Source organism: Parambassis ranga, chromosome 9 (assembly GCF_900634625.1).
Source record: "Parambassis ranga chromosome 9, fParRan2.1, whole genome shotgun sequence".
Classification (NCBI taxonomy): Eukaryota; Metazoa; Chordata; class Actinopteri; family Ambassidae; genus Parambassis; species Parambassis ranga.
In genome coordinates, this window is record NC_041030.1 from 1,845,261 (window position 1) to 1,859,046 (window position 13,786).

Genomic DNA, 13,786 nt, shown 5'->3' on the forward strand with positions numbered 1-13,786 from the left:
CCACACAGGGCCATGTGGGTTTAGATTATTTCTCTTTAATAATAAACACCTTCATTTAAAATATGGATTTTGTGTTTACTTGTTATTTTTTCCTAATATTTATGTTTGATCTGAAACATTTAAGAGTTACAAACATACAAAAAAAGAAAAAGAAAATCAAGAAGGGGCAAACACTTTTTCACACCACTGTACTAGGGGGCAGAAATATATGGACAGTGGTCTTAGGAGTAAAATTTTTAATCACACATCAAAGTTTTTACTATTCTGGCCATTGTTTCATTTTATTATAATGAACCATTTCGTAACTGCTGTGAAATAAATAAGTCGGTGTAATAAAATCATTTTATGATTTGATTTTAACGCTGGTAAGTAAGAAAATGTAAAAAGCCTCAAAACTAAATTTATAATATATCAATAATAATTCGTCAATGTCCACAAAAGGACTCTTCCACCCTGGTATAACAGCGTGATATGCAGGGACACTTACACTTATTTAAGTAGCGAACAGCGTCCTCTTGTGTTTGACATGCAGACACACAGTGTCTCAACCATTGACTGTGTTTCATTAATGCCCTTTATTAGAAATGAAGGGATACCTAAAACCGAATAAAAGACACATAACAATTGTCATTTTAAATGATTATTGTTTTAGTTTTAAAGGACAGATTAACATTGCCATGTACAGTATCTCTGACATACACCTATGATTGGATAGATTTCACAAAGTGGGCGGGGCCATGGGACAGCAATCACCAATAGCTTTTGAGCTCACCGCCAGAAACCAAAAAGTAAACAGGATTGTTTTGATCTGTCAGAAAATCAGGCGACTGACTGCCAGGTGTCGGTGTCCCTGTCACTCTCCACACCGTGCACAGCGGCGTGGGCATGACGAGCCAGAAGACGTCGCGCAGTCGTTTTGTTTCCTCTTAGAAATAACATATTGTTCTGTGTTTATACTTCGCTAAATCTGCTAGCGGGCTAGCTAAGCTGCTCATAGCTTGCTAGCTTGATGTTTACCGTTTAAACGAAAGTAAAATTAGCTATCAACTTAGCAACGGAGTGGCAGCTAACAGGTAGGGCAATGGTGACTTTTGGCTCTTTATGACAATCTAAAATAGATTGGGCTGTGTTGCTAAACGCGGAAATAGATCATTATAAATCTGTAATGTTGCACTAACTATGCTGTGACATTTCAGACTCAGCCACTCCTCTTTGGCCCACTCCATTCCCTTTCTTTCTGTATTTCCTCTGAAGTTTAGCAGTAGGTGAAGAAAGCTTAGTGATGATAGCCCTGCTCAGATACATGTGATGAAGCCTGAACACCAGTGTCTCGCCATGGCTGAAGAGGGGGCGCAGAGTCCAATGGGGGGACGCGCTGCTTGTCGGCCGAGTCGACAGACATTCAGAAGCTCTGCCCATTTCCGCAGCCTGCTGGACGGCCTGCTGGCTCTCAGGCAGGATGGCATCCTGTTTGATGTTGTGCTGGTGGTGGAGGGTCGACCCATCCAAGCCCACCGCCTCCTTCTTGCCGCATCTTGTGATTATTTCAGGTAAAGCAGAACCTGTCCTAGTTGTCCTTGCTTTACTTTCACATTGATTCTTTTAGTTTCACTATGATGTATAACCACACAACCATTCCCTACTCGGATACAAGATTAAAAATAAAATGATGATGACATTTTATAACCTTTTATTTGATTCTGGGTCCCATTTGTGTACATAAGAGTGCTATCTAATCATTTGTTCCAGAGGTCAGCCCCATGTCACAAGAGTCCAGTTTGAACTCTAACATCTCCCATGCATGTTCACAAATTTCTCATACGATCACTACTGTTGCACATTGTGCACTCACATATTAGGGTTTTAAATTAATGCTGTATACATGGGAGCTACAGCACCTGTGTTTTTGTCTGTAAGCAGCTGCTGTTAAAATATACATTCATTTATCCCATCATTAACTTACACCTGCTGGTTTAAGGTTATAGGTTTCAGCATACTGATCATTAGACCATTTTAGTAATCTCCTGAACATTTACATCTGTCAACATGTGTGTTGTTTAGTAGGCAAGCATTGCTACTTCTTACTTGATATAGTTAAATGCAAGAAATAAACATGTACCAGGTGTATGCTTTATCATATGGGAGAGAAACAATGCCAAACAAACATTATGTGTTGACATTTTCCACCAGAGGGATGTTTGCCGGAGGCCTCAGGGAGACGCAGCAAAAGGAGATTCCTATTCATGGAGTATCCTACACGGCCATGAAAAAGATTCTTGACTACATCTATACTTCAGAGATAGAGTTAGACCTGGAGTGTGTTCAGGAAGTCCTGATTGCTGCGACACTGGTACAGGTAGGTGGTTTGTTACCTCTTGTTCTCTTATTTTTTTTATACAGCTAACATTTGACCTCTTGTAATTCACAGCTTGAGAATGTCATTGGCTTCTGCTGTGATTTCCTTTTCTCCTGGTTGGATGAGGGCAACATATTAGAGGTGTACCATCTTGCTGATCTGTATGGACTGAAGCAACTCAGCGCCAGGATACACTCCTACATCCTCAGGAACATTCAGGCTTTGTCTCGAACAGATGTGTACCGGCAGCTCCCTGAGGATGAAGTCTTTAGCGCTCTGAGCAGCAATGAGCTTCAGGTGAACAGTGAGAATGAAGTGTATGAGGCAGCACTTCATTATCACTACAGCCCAGAACAGGTGGAAACTGACCGGGTGTACTTGCAGGTCAGTCCGAAGGTGTGTGCTTTTTGTACTCAGCACTGTTTCATAATTATATCCCTGTTTAGCTTTTAGCTTGCATGACTTATAACTAAATGTATCTTTCTGACCCAAAGGACAACCTCAAGATGCTTGATGCAGTGCGATTCTGCCTGATTGAGAAACAAGTGTTGCAGAGACTTCATGGTAGACTGAACCAGTGTCCACTGAAGGATTATGTTTCAGCGGCACTGCGGTACCATGAGAAGGAGGTCTGGCAGCCCATCCTACAGACCCCTCTCACGCAGCCGCGCTCCACCTTCCACTGTATTCTAGGCTTCGGGGGGATGTTCAGCTCCCTAATAGACAACGACCACCTGTTTCAGGTGTTCCACCCGAGCTGGGGAGAGTGGAGGGCGCTTATTGCAGCAGACGCACCCCGAATGTCCAACCAGGGCATCGCTGTGCTCAACAACTTTGTGTATCTTATTGGAGGGGACAGGAACACCAGTGGATTTCGTGCAGAGACTCACTGCTGGAGGTGAGTCTGACCCCAATATTGGTGATTAATTAAGGACTGCTTAATAATCTGTGACTGTCCCAATACATGAACATTCTTATTAAATCAATATTCATTGATCATCATCATCAATATTCATTCATCATTTTGTGTTTGAACATATATTTGTATTTTCCTTGATTGAATATTTGAATCTGAAGTTGATGAAGCAATCTTGCTGCAAGGTCTGGTTAGAAGCTGTTATGGGATTTCCATTGTACCACATGATCTTTATCAACAGATGATGTTTGCCCAGTTGTCATGGAAACCTAGCTTTTCAGAGCTCCTTTGTTTTGGGTTGCTTTAGGAATTTCTCAGTACAATGTGAGTTCAATATCTAACATTCACATGTAATTATTGACTTTGACAAAGCACCTGGAGTAGGAGTCGGATTTTATCAGCCTATTCAGTCAATATTCTTATCATTAAACCATAAATAGCTGCAAAATTCAAAACGAATCTACAACTCTCACTGCACACTTGTTTATGTCTTGTAAGTTGTGACCTTTACTCAAATTTCCCCATCTAACATACAACTGAATTTTGCTGGTACATATAGTCACAGGATCGATACCACACCCCTGTCTGCTCTTCCTAGGTACGACCCTCGCCACAACAGCTGGTGCTCCATCCAGTCTCTGCAGCATCAGCATGCTGACCACTGCGTGTGCGTGGCGGGCGGATACATTTATGCCATCGGAGGGCGAGACTACAGCACTGAACTGGACTCAGTGGAGCGCTACGACCCTAACACCAACATGTGGGAGTTTGTGTCCCCTCTTAAAAGAGAGGTAAAAAGATAAAGAGCATGTCATATTTCTTTTGTCCACATGATGGTGCTACATACAAGTCTGTGTTTCTCTTCAGGTGTATGCCCATGCTGGAGCAGTGGTTGATGGGAAAATATATATAACATGTGGGCGTAGAGGCATGGCGTACCTCAGAGAGACCTACAGTTTTGACCCAGCAGCCAATCACTGGACGGCATGTGCAGAGGGTCCGGTGGAGCGGGCGTGGCACAGCATGGCAACTGTTAACGGACTTGTGTATGTGATTGGAGGAAGTAATGATGAGCGTGGATATCGCCGTGATGTCCTGAAGGTACAATGTGTAATAGTCTGTCTTATAATTAAAAAGCTGAACTTTTTTGTGTTTTTTTTTTTTACTTGTTTGCTGCATTTTCATGCCTTTTCTTTGAAAGTGTGCAAATGTACCTGAGCTTGTGAGTCATACAAACTTAGAGGTAATTGTAGTACTTCACCTACTCTTTAATCTTACCTCACTCTTTGGTCATACAAATTTAAATTGAAAATATTCTGTTGATTACATTCTAATGATGGGCGCTGTGAGCTAAAAAGTCAGGAGGCTTGACTTTAATTAAATAGATTTCTGTGAAAACCAGAGCAGGACCTTTTCACAGGGTTATTACTGTTTGGACAGCACTTTTTATCAAGTGGAATGTAACTTGTTTATCTATTTTTTTCCATTTTTTATTTTTTTAGGTGGCCTGCTATGACCCTGCCGCCAACTCGTGGTCGTTAATGAGCCCCCTCCCTGCCGGGCACGGCGAACCTGGTGTGGCTGTGCTGGACAGTCGCATCTACGTCCTGGGAGGACGCTCGCATGACAAAGGCGACAGAATGAAATACGTACACGTGTACAAGACTGACACAGACAGGTGGGAAAATGGGACGGACTTTAAGGAGCGCGTCTCTGGTCTGGCGGCCTGCGTGGCACTCATGCCTCCTGCTGTGATCGCCCAGGCCCGGAGCTGGGAGCAACGAACCAAAGCTATATGGGAAGATTTGGAAGTGGACAACTCAGAGGACTCCAGTGAGGACTGAAGTAGATGGATTATTATACTCAGTCCTCAGCATTGGACACTGTTGTGCATTTCTCCTATTCAGCATGTTGAGTTTTAGATTAATGAGGATATTTTTTGGCAGTGTTTATGTTGCGTCCTTTTTGCATGTTGATCACTTTCAGTGCCTCTGAACCAAAGTATCATTCAGGACCTTTGCAGACACGGAGCCCTGCCTGCACTAATGCACATGTTTCTGTTTGTCTCTGCTCCCTCCATGTTTCTTGAGTTTTTGCTTTAAGAGAATCTGTGTGAAAACATATAGTGAAGACTGGCTATGCAATAACATGGTACTTTTTAATCCATTCAGCTGCCAGTTGGATTTCTTGGATGCAGTATCTTGTAAAAATGAGTTTGACATGCAGCGGTTACTGTTCCTTGGCTACATGCAGAGAAAGGCACTGTTAACTTTTGATGAGTTTCTAACTACTGATTATTTCTTGTATCTCCACTGAAGTTATCATCACACCCAAACCACTGAGTAATCATAACGTGTTAAATCTGAACATTGTGCCTTGTGGTGCGGTTACATCCTGAGCCAGTATTTAATGGTATTAGTGTGTGTTTAGAATGAAGACGAGTTCTAGCTATTGTGCCTCTGAGATCATCAAATGATTATAAAAATAATGTAACATGTTTAAAGAAGGAATGATGAGGCACTGGTGTTAGACATCAGCTCGTGCTCTGTTGCCATGTCTGTTACATATGAAACATATGTAGTCTTCATATTTGTGTAATGAAAACCAAACCATTATTGTATTTTTGAAGGGTTATTCTAAATGAATACGGGCTTTGAAATATTTCTGTTTAATATGATTAGAAATAGGAGGGAAACAGGTGAAAGGACACTTCCAGCAATATGCATCCTTTATCTGTGCTGTTAGGAAACTGTTGGAAATCTCATTAAATCAACTTCATCCAGAGATAGGAATGCCTTGAAAGAAAGCAACTTATGTCGTATGCAAAAATGACTTTATATCATAAGTGTTTAAATTGAATAAACATATTAATATATGTTTTTTACATGTGTGTGTATGTCACATCCCAGGAGGACACATAGTGGGTATTTAATATGTATTTTTTACTTCTTGCAGGACAACAAATTAAAGGAGTTCTTCAGAATAAGATTGGATGATGACATCATTTCCAGGTCTGTAATTCCTATAATCTCTTGAACATGTCTTGGTAAGAATTATGCAAAGTGCCCCTTATTATTTTGGAAACTAAACAGACATAATAATGGCACAATTCAGACTTTTTATTGTTAAGAATTTTTATTTTTATGTTTATTTTTTACTTTAGAAAAACATGACATGATATAAGATATATATCACTTTTCTCATGCAAAAGCATGGACCCAAAACAAGCATTTATGAAATCGGGTTAAATTGGTGGCATATCATTAGTCAATGTATGAATTAACTTTAAATTAATATTCCTTAACTACTTAAGAAGTAAGGGTGAAGTAATTGGTTTCTTTGACGTCATCAGTAGTTCATAGTGATCCACTGGAATTCCTCATGTTTAATTTATTGACTGATGCATAAAGTAATTTCAAGTTAAGCATAATTTAAATCATTAATAATAACAAAAAATGTTTCCCAAAGACTATAATGAATAAAAAGCATCTGTCTATGTATTCGGGCCTTGACCCGTGCTGGGGGTTTGTTGCTCCCTTTTGATTTGATAAATGTAACATTAAATATCCACAGTCGCTTGTCTCCCTTGTTTGAACTGCTGACAGCAGTGCCTGCTGCCTCGTGCCTCTTTATTCCACCCAGTCTCTTCTAGTTCCTCTCCATTTGGCTCTAGACTCCATCAGCTTTATGAAGGCTTTCCTCTCTGAGGTTGTTTCATCTACATCTGTTACCCCCCACCAGCTCTAAGTGCCCTCCTCCTCCTCCTCCTCCTCCACCTTCACACTATTGTGCCACCCCACCCAACAAGGTTCTGCTGACACAGCACTGCACGTCCACGATCAACAATCGGTGGCATTTATGTGTCAGTCTTTTTATTGTGAAGCTGTAGTACCACCTGGGGGATAGTTAAGACATATGTCATGCACTTAACCACATCAGTGGCCTTTACAAACATCTGAGTGCAGGTCGATCTGCTGCTCTTTGCTAGGCCATTATCAAAGCAAATAAAAGGACTCAAATTAGCCATTGATGTGGAGCTATGCAGATTAAACCCAGTGGAGTTGAGGATGTGTCAGTGAAAGGAATTTTGTTAAGTGCCCACTTTTATTCTCGTTTGTCCTGCTGTGCAGGAGAAGACGCGGAGTGGAAAATCAATGGAGAAGAAAGGCCTCTGAAATGTTCCTTTTCACTGTCACAGACAATATTCTTCTGGGAAAACTATTGAGCGGAGTGATCACTGTAACTAGTGACGAGCTTCCACCCAACACGTTTAAAGCAGAGAAGGCATCAGTACTGTCTGCTGTACAGCACACAAAATACAAATCAAGTACAATAGGAAAATAATCGACACACAATCAACACGTCACGTCGGTTTCATAATTCAATTAATAAAAAACATGACAATGTTTACCACTGTTGCATCACCTCTTACCATTCAGTAAATGTTTTTGTATTTGTAAAGACATGTTATGTGTAGTATTGTGAAGGATCTCTGATATTATCCTGTTTAATGTGTTAACCAGGATTTTTATTTCCCCAGTTCCTCAGCAGTCTAGTCTTCTATTTACTGAGTTCAATCAAAAACTGGCGTCTGGGAGAAATAATCTGTGAAGCTGAACTTCATCACTCTGACCTGCTCAGCCAGCAGTGCAGATTCCTTCTTATATTCTCATTAAAACCAGGAAATGAACTGTGTGCGAACATGCTGCAGCTGGGGAAATCTGGGTCTGAACATACTGGTTTAGGAGGAATCTAAGATAATGAATTCCACAGAATAAAATGTACATTATCCTTGAGCACCCCCCCCCCCCACACACACACACACACACACCCACCCCCACCCCCACCTTATTCCCTGATTTTACAACAGTCATTAGCAGCTCATATCCACTCAGGATGAAGGTGATGGGCCCAGCCTGTGTTTTTCAGCTGTGAAAGGGAGACAACGGCTCCCCATTTTCATGCTTCTTAAGTCTCATTGACATGGAGAACGAGGGTCGTGCTGTGCCTTATGTGTCGGTGGGTAAACCTCAGCAGGTGACCAGGAGTCACAGTAATTCAGTGTCTTTAATGCATGCTGGGCTCATCCAAGCTACAGAGTGCTCCTCATTAGATCAACAAAGAGAAAATACAAACAAAAACAACAGCAAAAGATGTGATGCTTATCAGGGCAGGGCCTGATGTGCACCCACTGACAAAAACACTTTCAGTAAAATTAAGGACATGAGAAGAGGAAGATGGTAAAACATGGGATATTTGGTAAATCTGAATCTATTAACACACAAGACAGGAAATGTTGCTACTTTTTTAAGTTTTATTTTTAGTTCACATCACAGTTTAAAGACCGACATAAATTGCACACTTTATTTCATTTTTTACAAAAATAATATTTACGCTGGGAGATGAGTACAAAATAAATAGACAATAAAACAGTCAGCATGTTAGCATGCTGTAGCACACAGTCGGTGTAAATGGAGGCAGCCGCTGGCAGCTCCCTGTACTCAGTTTTTCATTCTCATCACTTGCTTCTGGCCTTCTTTCTGGCTTGGACATGCATCTCATGGTTGTGAGTGCTGGATCAGCACTCTGGCATGATGGCGCAGCAGCAGCAGCAGTTAAGTCAGTTTCACTCAGTTAACACTGAAGATCCCCTCACCAGCAGGAATAAGAGAACAGTGGGTACTGACTCCACTCTGCCACATTGCTGTGGTGATAGCCGTGGTGCACAGCTTGCGTGGTGTAGTCAGCAGTCAGGTGGTGAGGAGGGGGATACTGTGCAGGACTGGGGCCGCTCCACTGGCCCAGAGGCTGCTCTGCGCTGTAAGGGCTGTAGATGTGGTGGCCGAGCACTCCCGGTTTGCCAGCTTGGGCCATGGTCATATTGAGAACCCCGGTGTAGTCCTGGGGACCAGTGAGGTGCTGGGGGGCGCAGTGTGAAAGAGCAGTCTCGTGTGTGCGGGGCTTTGAGGAGTCGTGATCTGGAACGGTGGCCACATCAGGAACCCTGGACTCAAAGCTGCTACGTCCTGATCCACTGTTACTGCTGCTGATGCTGGAGGAGGGGGATGGAGACTTCCCAAATTCATGGAGCCTAGAAAGATGAATGCACCGGTTAATGCTCTGAAAACGACAGTGTTTAATTGCTTTGTTGTATGATTTCATCTCTACTAACCTGTATGGCTGGTAGGAGGCTGGAGCTGGAACAAGCTGCTCTGCATTGTACAGATCTCGTGCATCTGTTCCAACAGGAGAGTCCGTCCTCACGCTGGGCTCCCTCTCAGCTCCCCAAGGGGAGTAACGCTCCTCTTTGGCACCCTCCTCATCCTTCCTTTTGGGCAAATCTCCTTCCTCTCCATCATAACCATCGTATGATGACTGGCAGAAATCTAAAAAAATGCAAAACATTAGGATGTTTGATGAGGATGAGGATAAGTACAAGAAAAGCGAGGAAACCATGAAAAGGAGGGAAAGTCTGAAAAGGCTACCTGGTGGACTGTCCTCTTCCGAGTCCCCATTCAGCATGTCGGACATCTTGGCTCTTTTCTCAAGGTTTGCTGGGTTCTTATTTGCACGCCTGTAAGAGACAACAGATTTATTAAAACAAAGCAACAGACAGTTATTATAAGTCAATATACTGTAGGTATCTGTAGGTTTTCTAAATCTTCACCACCCACCTTCTTTTGGTGGTGCCTTCATCCCGGAAACCTTTTGCAAAGGGGTTGTGATCGATCTTCAGCTTTGTGATCTGCAGGAAGAAGAATGTTTAGTCAGTTAAAAGTAAAAAAAAAATGTGTGTGCAGGTTTGCAGTGGTAGAGACTGACCTTGGTGTTCTGGTAGGCAGTGACAGCAGTGAATGAGGTCTCGGGGAAGGTGAATGTCTGGAAGACACTCCAGCGGACGCTGAACAGGTCGTCTGCCTGGACGATGTGAAAGCGTGGGTGGTAGCGATGCATGGAGTGCAGTATGATCTGCAGACAGGACAGAAATATATGATCAGTTCCAGAAAAAGTGACTGTGGATGGATCATTTTGAACAATTTGCACCTGGTTATACATACATGGCCATGCTGGTCAAGTGTATTGTTAGTGAGTTTGAGCTTGAGGAAGGAGATGGACTGCTTCATCCAGTGGCTCCCTGGGGCTGGAGAGTCTGGGTGGAGGTAGGTCCTACAGGGTGGCTGAGGCTCCGCTTTTCCTGCCACCTCCCATTTGTCTTTATTCCACTGAAAGAAGGAGACAATTTGTCAATGTGAGGAAGAATCATCGTCTTCCCTTCCCACGATAGAGAGGAGACTCATGGCTGGGCAGCACCACCCACGGAGATAGGGGGGTAGTACAGTGGGGTCCCAGCAGGGGATAGAAAAACAGGAAGAGATAGCACCCTTTGATGTACAATGTCAGGAGGAGGGGTGGGGGTGGGGGTGATAAACCAGGGGTGTCTTGTCTGGGGATGCTGCTAACCTAATCTAAGTAAAGTCAAGGCTACTGTTTTATTGTTGGAAAGTACAGGTAGTAAGTCTCCTTACCTTATACCTGAACCCATCTTCAGGGACCATGTCAACCAATAAGATGTACTTGGCACATGGAAAAAGGCCGGACAGACTGACTTTACAGTGTGGAAACATCCTCCTGGAAAACATGCGAGAAAAGTGAGCAAACTGAGCAAACACAAAATTTGTCTTCAGTGATCAGTTTTTTTCTGAGGTCTCACCTGCCCGGTTTGGTAATGATCATCTCTGTTCCTATTTCATGGAAGGTCTTCCAAAGTTCAGGATCCTCTAGAGTCATCTTGATGTTACCTTGGTGATAGGCATCAGGGCCAGAAGCCATGGAGGAGGGAGGAGGGCCGCTGAAGTTAGACTTTAAGTCTAAAAAGATAAATACTTGGTTACATTCATGCTTTATTGTAAGTCATGAAGAAAGCCGATAAAGACAAAATAAGGAAAGGAAAGCTGGTGGTACATCTAGTGTTAACACACTTACCTCTGATGGACTGCATTTTTAAGTTTCACAGAAAAAAAAGCTTGCAAAGATCAACAAGAAATCCAAGTGTTTGCTAAATCCACTTCTGTTTTTGCTTCATGTGTAAAAAGAAAAGAAAAAAATCCTGTGGCTCAGTGAGTCAGAAGGTCAGTGAGTCCTGCTGCAGCAGATATTTCAAAGATGCTGAGTCCTGCAGGATGGGGTGACCATGACTTTTAAGGGGAGCCCTGGAGTGGGCGGGACCAGGAGGGCCATTCCCAGGCTTTGAAGTGGCACAATGATGAGTCGGTGTCCCGCTGTGATTGGAGGGAGCTGGAAATCAAAGAGACTTAACAGAGCCTTGATACCGTCCCCACAGGAAGGGGGAACGGAGGAAATGCATCTTTATTAACTGCTAAGAGACTTTAAAACAAATATGGACAGACTTCCCTGCTGCAGATCAGACCTCGCAGCGGCACCAGAATCTGTGTAAATATCATTCACACACACACATAAGCACACGCCAAGATGCCATTTAGTGTGTTTGTGCAATGTGGTAAATACCAAGTGTCAGTCATTGGCACACCTGAGAGAAATGCAGAGGAAGGTACGCTTTAAATCAACAGTGGTGTGTGTGTGCGGATGGATCTGGGAGTGCATAACATAGAATATAATAAAATAACATATTTTCATGTAATCACAGAAATGACACAGTGGGTGGGAAAGTCTGTGTAAACCCATAATGGTGTGATGATAACATGCTCTCTTTCTGCAGGTTTCCTTTACCTGAGGGCATCCTCTGAGGCTTGCAGGGAGATGGGATGGTGGTGGTAGGAAGGGTGGGGGGGTTGTGTATTGGGGTTGTCTAGACAGACCCAGTGCTCTGATAGATAATCTCATTAGGCCGGTTTCCCTTGAAGGAGCTGGTTTCTGCATGTGGATAAAGCCCTGTGTATAGGCAGGCAATTAACATCCAGTTAGCACCACAAGCCCAAGTCAGCCCTGAATGGGACAGGAGGGGTCAGAGAATAAAGACCTGCCAACAACAACCTGGTTCCTCTAACCATCCACATCCAGGGAAAAAGAGAAAAAGCCAGTCCCCACCTGTATGTACCTCAGGCAAAACAAAAGGCAAATGCTGCAGCCATTAGCATTGAAGGGAAAAAATCAGAGCACAGTGCTCCGCGTGCATAAACATTTGCATGGACGCACCACTTCCACTGTCGTTTCTTCTGTATTCTGATGCCTGCATACAATGCTTCACACAAAAGCACTGTTTTGTATTGATACTAACCAAACCACAGCAAAAGCACAGAAATGCTTTTACAGTTAGGAGGACACCATGGCGCCCAGAGTACACATAGAGGAGGCTGTGAAAATATTGACACGCTTGTTTGAACCTCTTAAAAAGTGTCCAGGTTTGTAATGATACAGATAATTCAGTGGTGTTAAAAGGCCTGATGCAGGACTCTCAGTAGTCCATTCACAGCATTGGCCTTGAGGGAGCATCTTCCCCCACCTCCCCCTTATGTGAAACCAATTGTTGTCAAGGAGTTATTAACGATGGCTTTGGTGTTGCTCTCCCTGCATTGCTCCCTCTGGGCCTCCTATAGGCCAGAGAGGAACAAGATGTTGTGAGAACATAAAGAGATTATTAATTCTCCGCGGATCACATCAGTTCCAGCAGCTAGGAGTGTGTCACAGTGTCAGAGTTGAGGTGTACATTTCAGCAGCGCTGGTGTCAATCCATTATGCAGTGGAGTCTGGAGGCTGGAGGTGGCAGGTGTGACTAGTAAAGGACATGGATAGACCACAGGAGCATAGAACACAGAGTGTGTAACTGGACCGGGGGGGGGAGATAGGTGACCCTCCTGCCCAAAAAACACAGCACGAGTGTAGCCACAGATGAGAAACCGTCCTGCTGTATCTCATCTCTGACTCCAACATGGTTTCCTTGTTTTTGTCTATTCAACTTGAACGGTGATGTTCCACCTCCCAGGTGTCAGTCTTTGGCCATTTGCTTTAACTGCACAGATCCCCCTTGTGCTCAACAGTTAACAGCTGCCAATATACAGCCAGGGCCCGGGGATCAGACGGCTCTCCAGCAGCCCAATAAAGAGCCCCTGGAGTGGACTGACGAGAAATCTCACACCTTTCGCTCACATTAGCCATGCAGCATGCCCTTTTGATGCTTAATTGGCCACTTTGAGGGAGTTTGTAGAGATAGCAGGCCCATGGCTGGAAACAACATGATGTCACAGGGCAGCAGGAGCCTGTACCTGACATGTTTTTCTCTTGCTGCACATGCTGCATTGATCAGTGTAATTTATGGCATGAATTTCTATGCAAATAGTCACACCAAGCACATGACTGGAGTACTGGGGTTTCTTTTATGCATAAACAACACCATACTGTGGAAAGGTAAAGTTAGAGGTGAGTTTCACTGCCCTCTTAACATCCCTGTCCTAAATCCACAGTGACCATGATCTCTGATGCGCAGACTAGGGCTGACATTTGGTCCACCACACAAGAAAACAAACCTCACATCTAGC

The 13,786-nt window shown here is 43.4% G+C and overlaps 2 protein-coding genes across 5 annotated transcripts; one reads left to right on the plus strand and one right to left on the minus strand.

The window, feature by feature from the left end:
- Positions 1–780: 780 nt before the first annotated feature.
- Positions 781–6,147, plus strand: klhl22 (kelch-like family member 22). Of its 4 annotated transcripts, none has more exons than XM_028415044.1 (8): positions 781–1,073; positions 1,197–1,550; positions 2,191–2,356; positions 2,429–2,752; positions 2,851–3,254; positions 3,871–4,063; positions 4,140–4,373; positions 4,775–6,147. In XM_028415044.1, the coding sequence occupies exons 2-8, from the start codon at positions 1,309–1,311 to the stop codon at positions 5,114–5,116; spliced, it is 1,905 nt and encodes a 634-aa protein (XP_028270845.1). In that variant the 5' UTR covers positions 781–1,073; positions 1,197–1,308; the 3' UTR covers positions 5,117–6,147. The 4 variants fall into 4 exon arrangements, with proteins under 4 accessions (XP_028270845.1, XP_028270842.1, XP_028270843.1 ...); XM_028415041.1 differs by having other exon boundaries at positions 1,255–1,550; XM_028415042.1 differs by having other exon boundaries at positions 1,260–1,550.
- Positions 6,148–8,924: 2,777 nt separating this feature from the next.
- Positions 8,925–11,271, minus strand: tbx16 (T-box transcription factor 16). Its single transcript, XM_028414729.1, has 9 exons — positions 11,256–11,271; positions 10,984–11,140; positions 10,799–10,901; positions 10,331–10,495; positions 10,095–10,241; positions 9,947–10,017; positions 9,758–9,846; positions 9,445–9,658; positions 8,925–9,363 (listed from the first exon to the last, which is right to left on the minus strand). Exons 1-9 carry the CDS (start codon positions 11,269–11,271, stop codon positions 8,925–8,927), a joined length of 1,401 nt encoding a protein of 466 aa, XP_028270530.1.
- Positions 11,272–13,786: the final 2,515 nt, after the last annotated feature.

What these genes read in the sequence shown, in the direction of transcription:
- klhl22 (XM_028415044.1), top strand. Translation starts at nt 1,309, where the DNA reads ATGAAGCCTGAACACCAGTGTCTCGCCATGGCTGAAGAGGGGGCGCAG. An exon ending in GCAGAGACTCACTGCTGGAG is followed by an intron (nt 3,255 to 3,870) that starts GTGAGTCTGACC and finishes TGCTCTTCCTAG; the next exon opens with GTACGACCCTCGCCACAACA. An exon ending in ATCGCCGTGATGTCCTGAAG is followed by an intron (nt 4,374 to 4,774) that starts GTACAATGTGTA and finishes TTATTTTTTTAG; the next exon opens with GTGGCCTGCTATGACCCTGC.
- tbx16 (XM_028414729.1), bottom strand. An exon ending in CACTTGACCAGCATGGCCAT is followed by an intron (nt 10,242 to 10,330) that starts GTATGTATAACC and finishes TCCTGTCTGCAG; the next exon opens with ATCATACTGCACTCCATGCA. An exon ending in GCCTCCTACCAGCCATACAG is followed by an intron (nt 9,364 to 9,444) that starts GTTAGTAGAGAT and finishes TCATCTTTCTAG; the next exon opens with GCTCCATGAATTTGGGAAGT.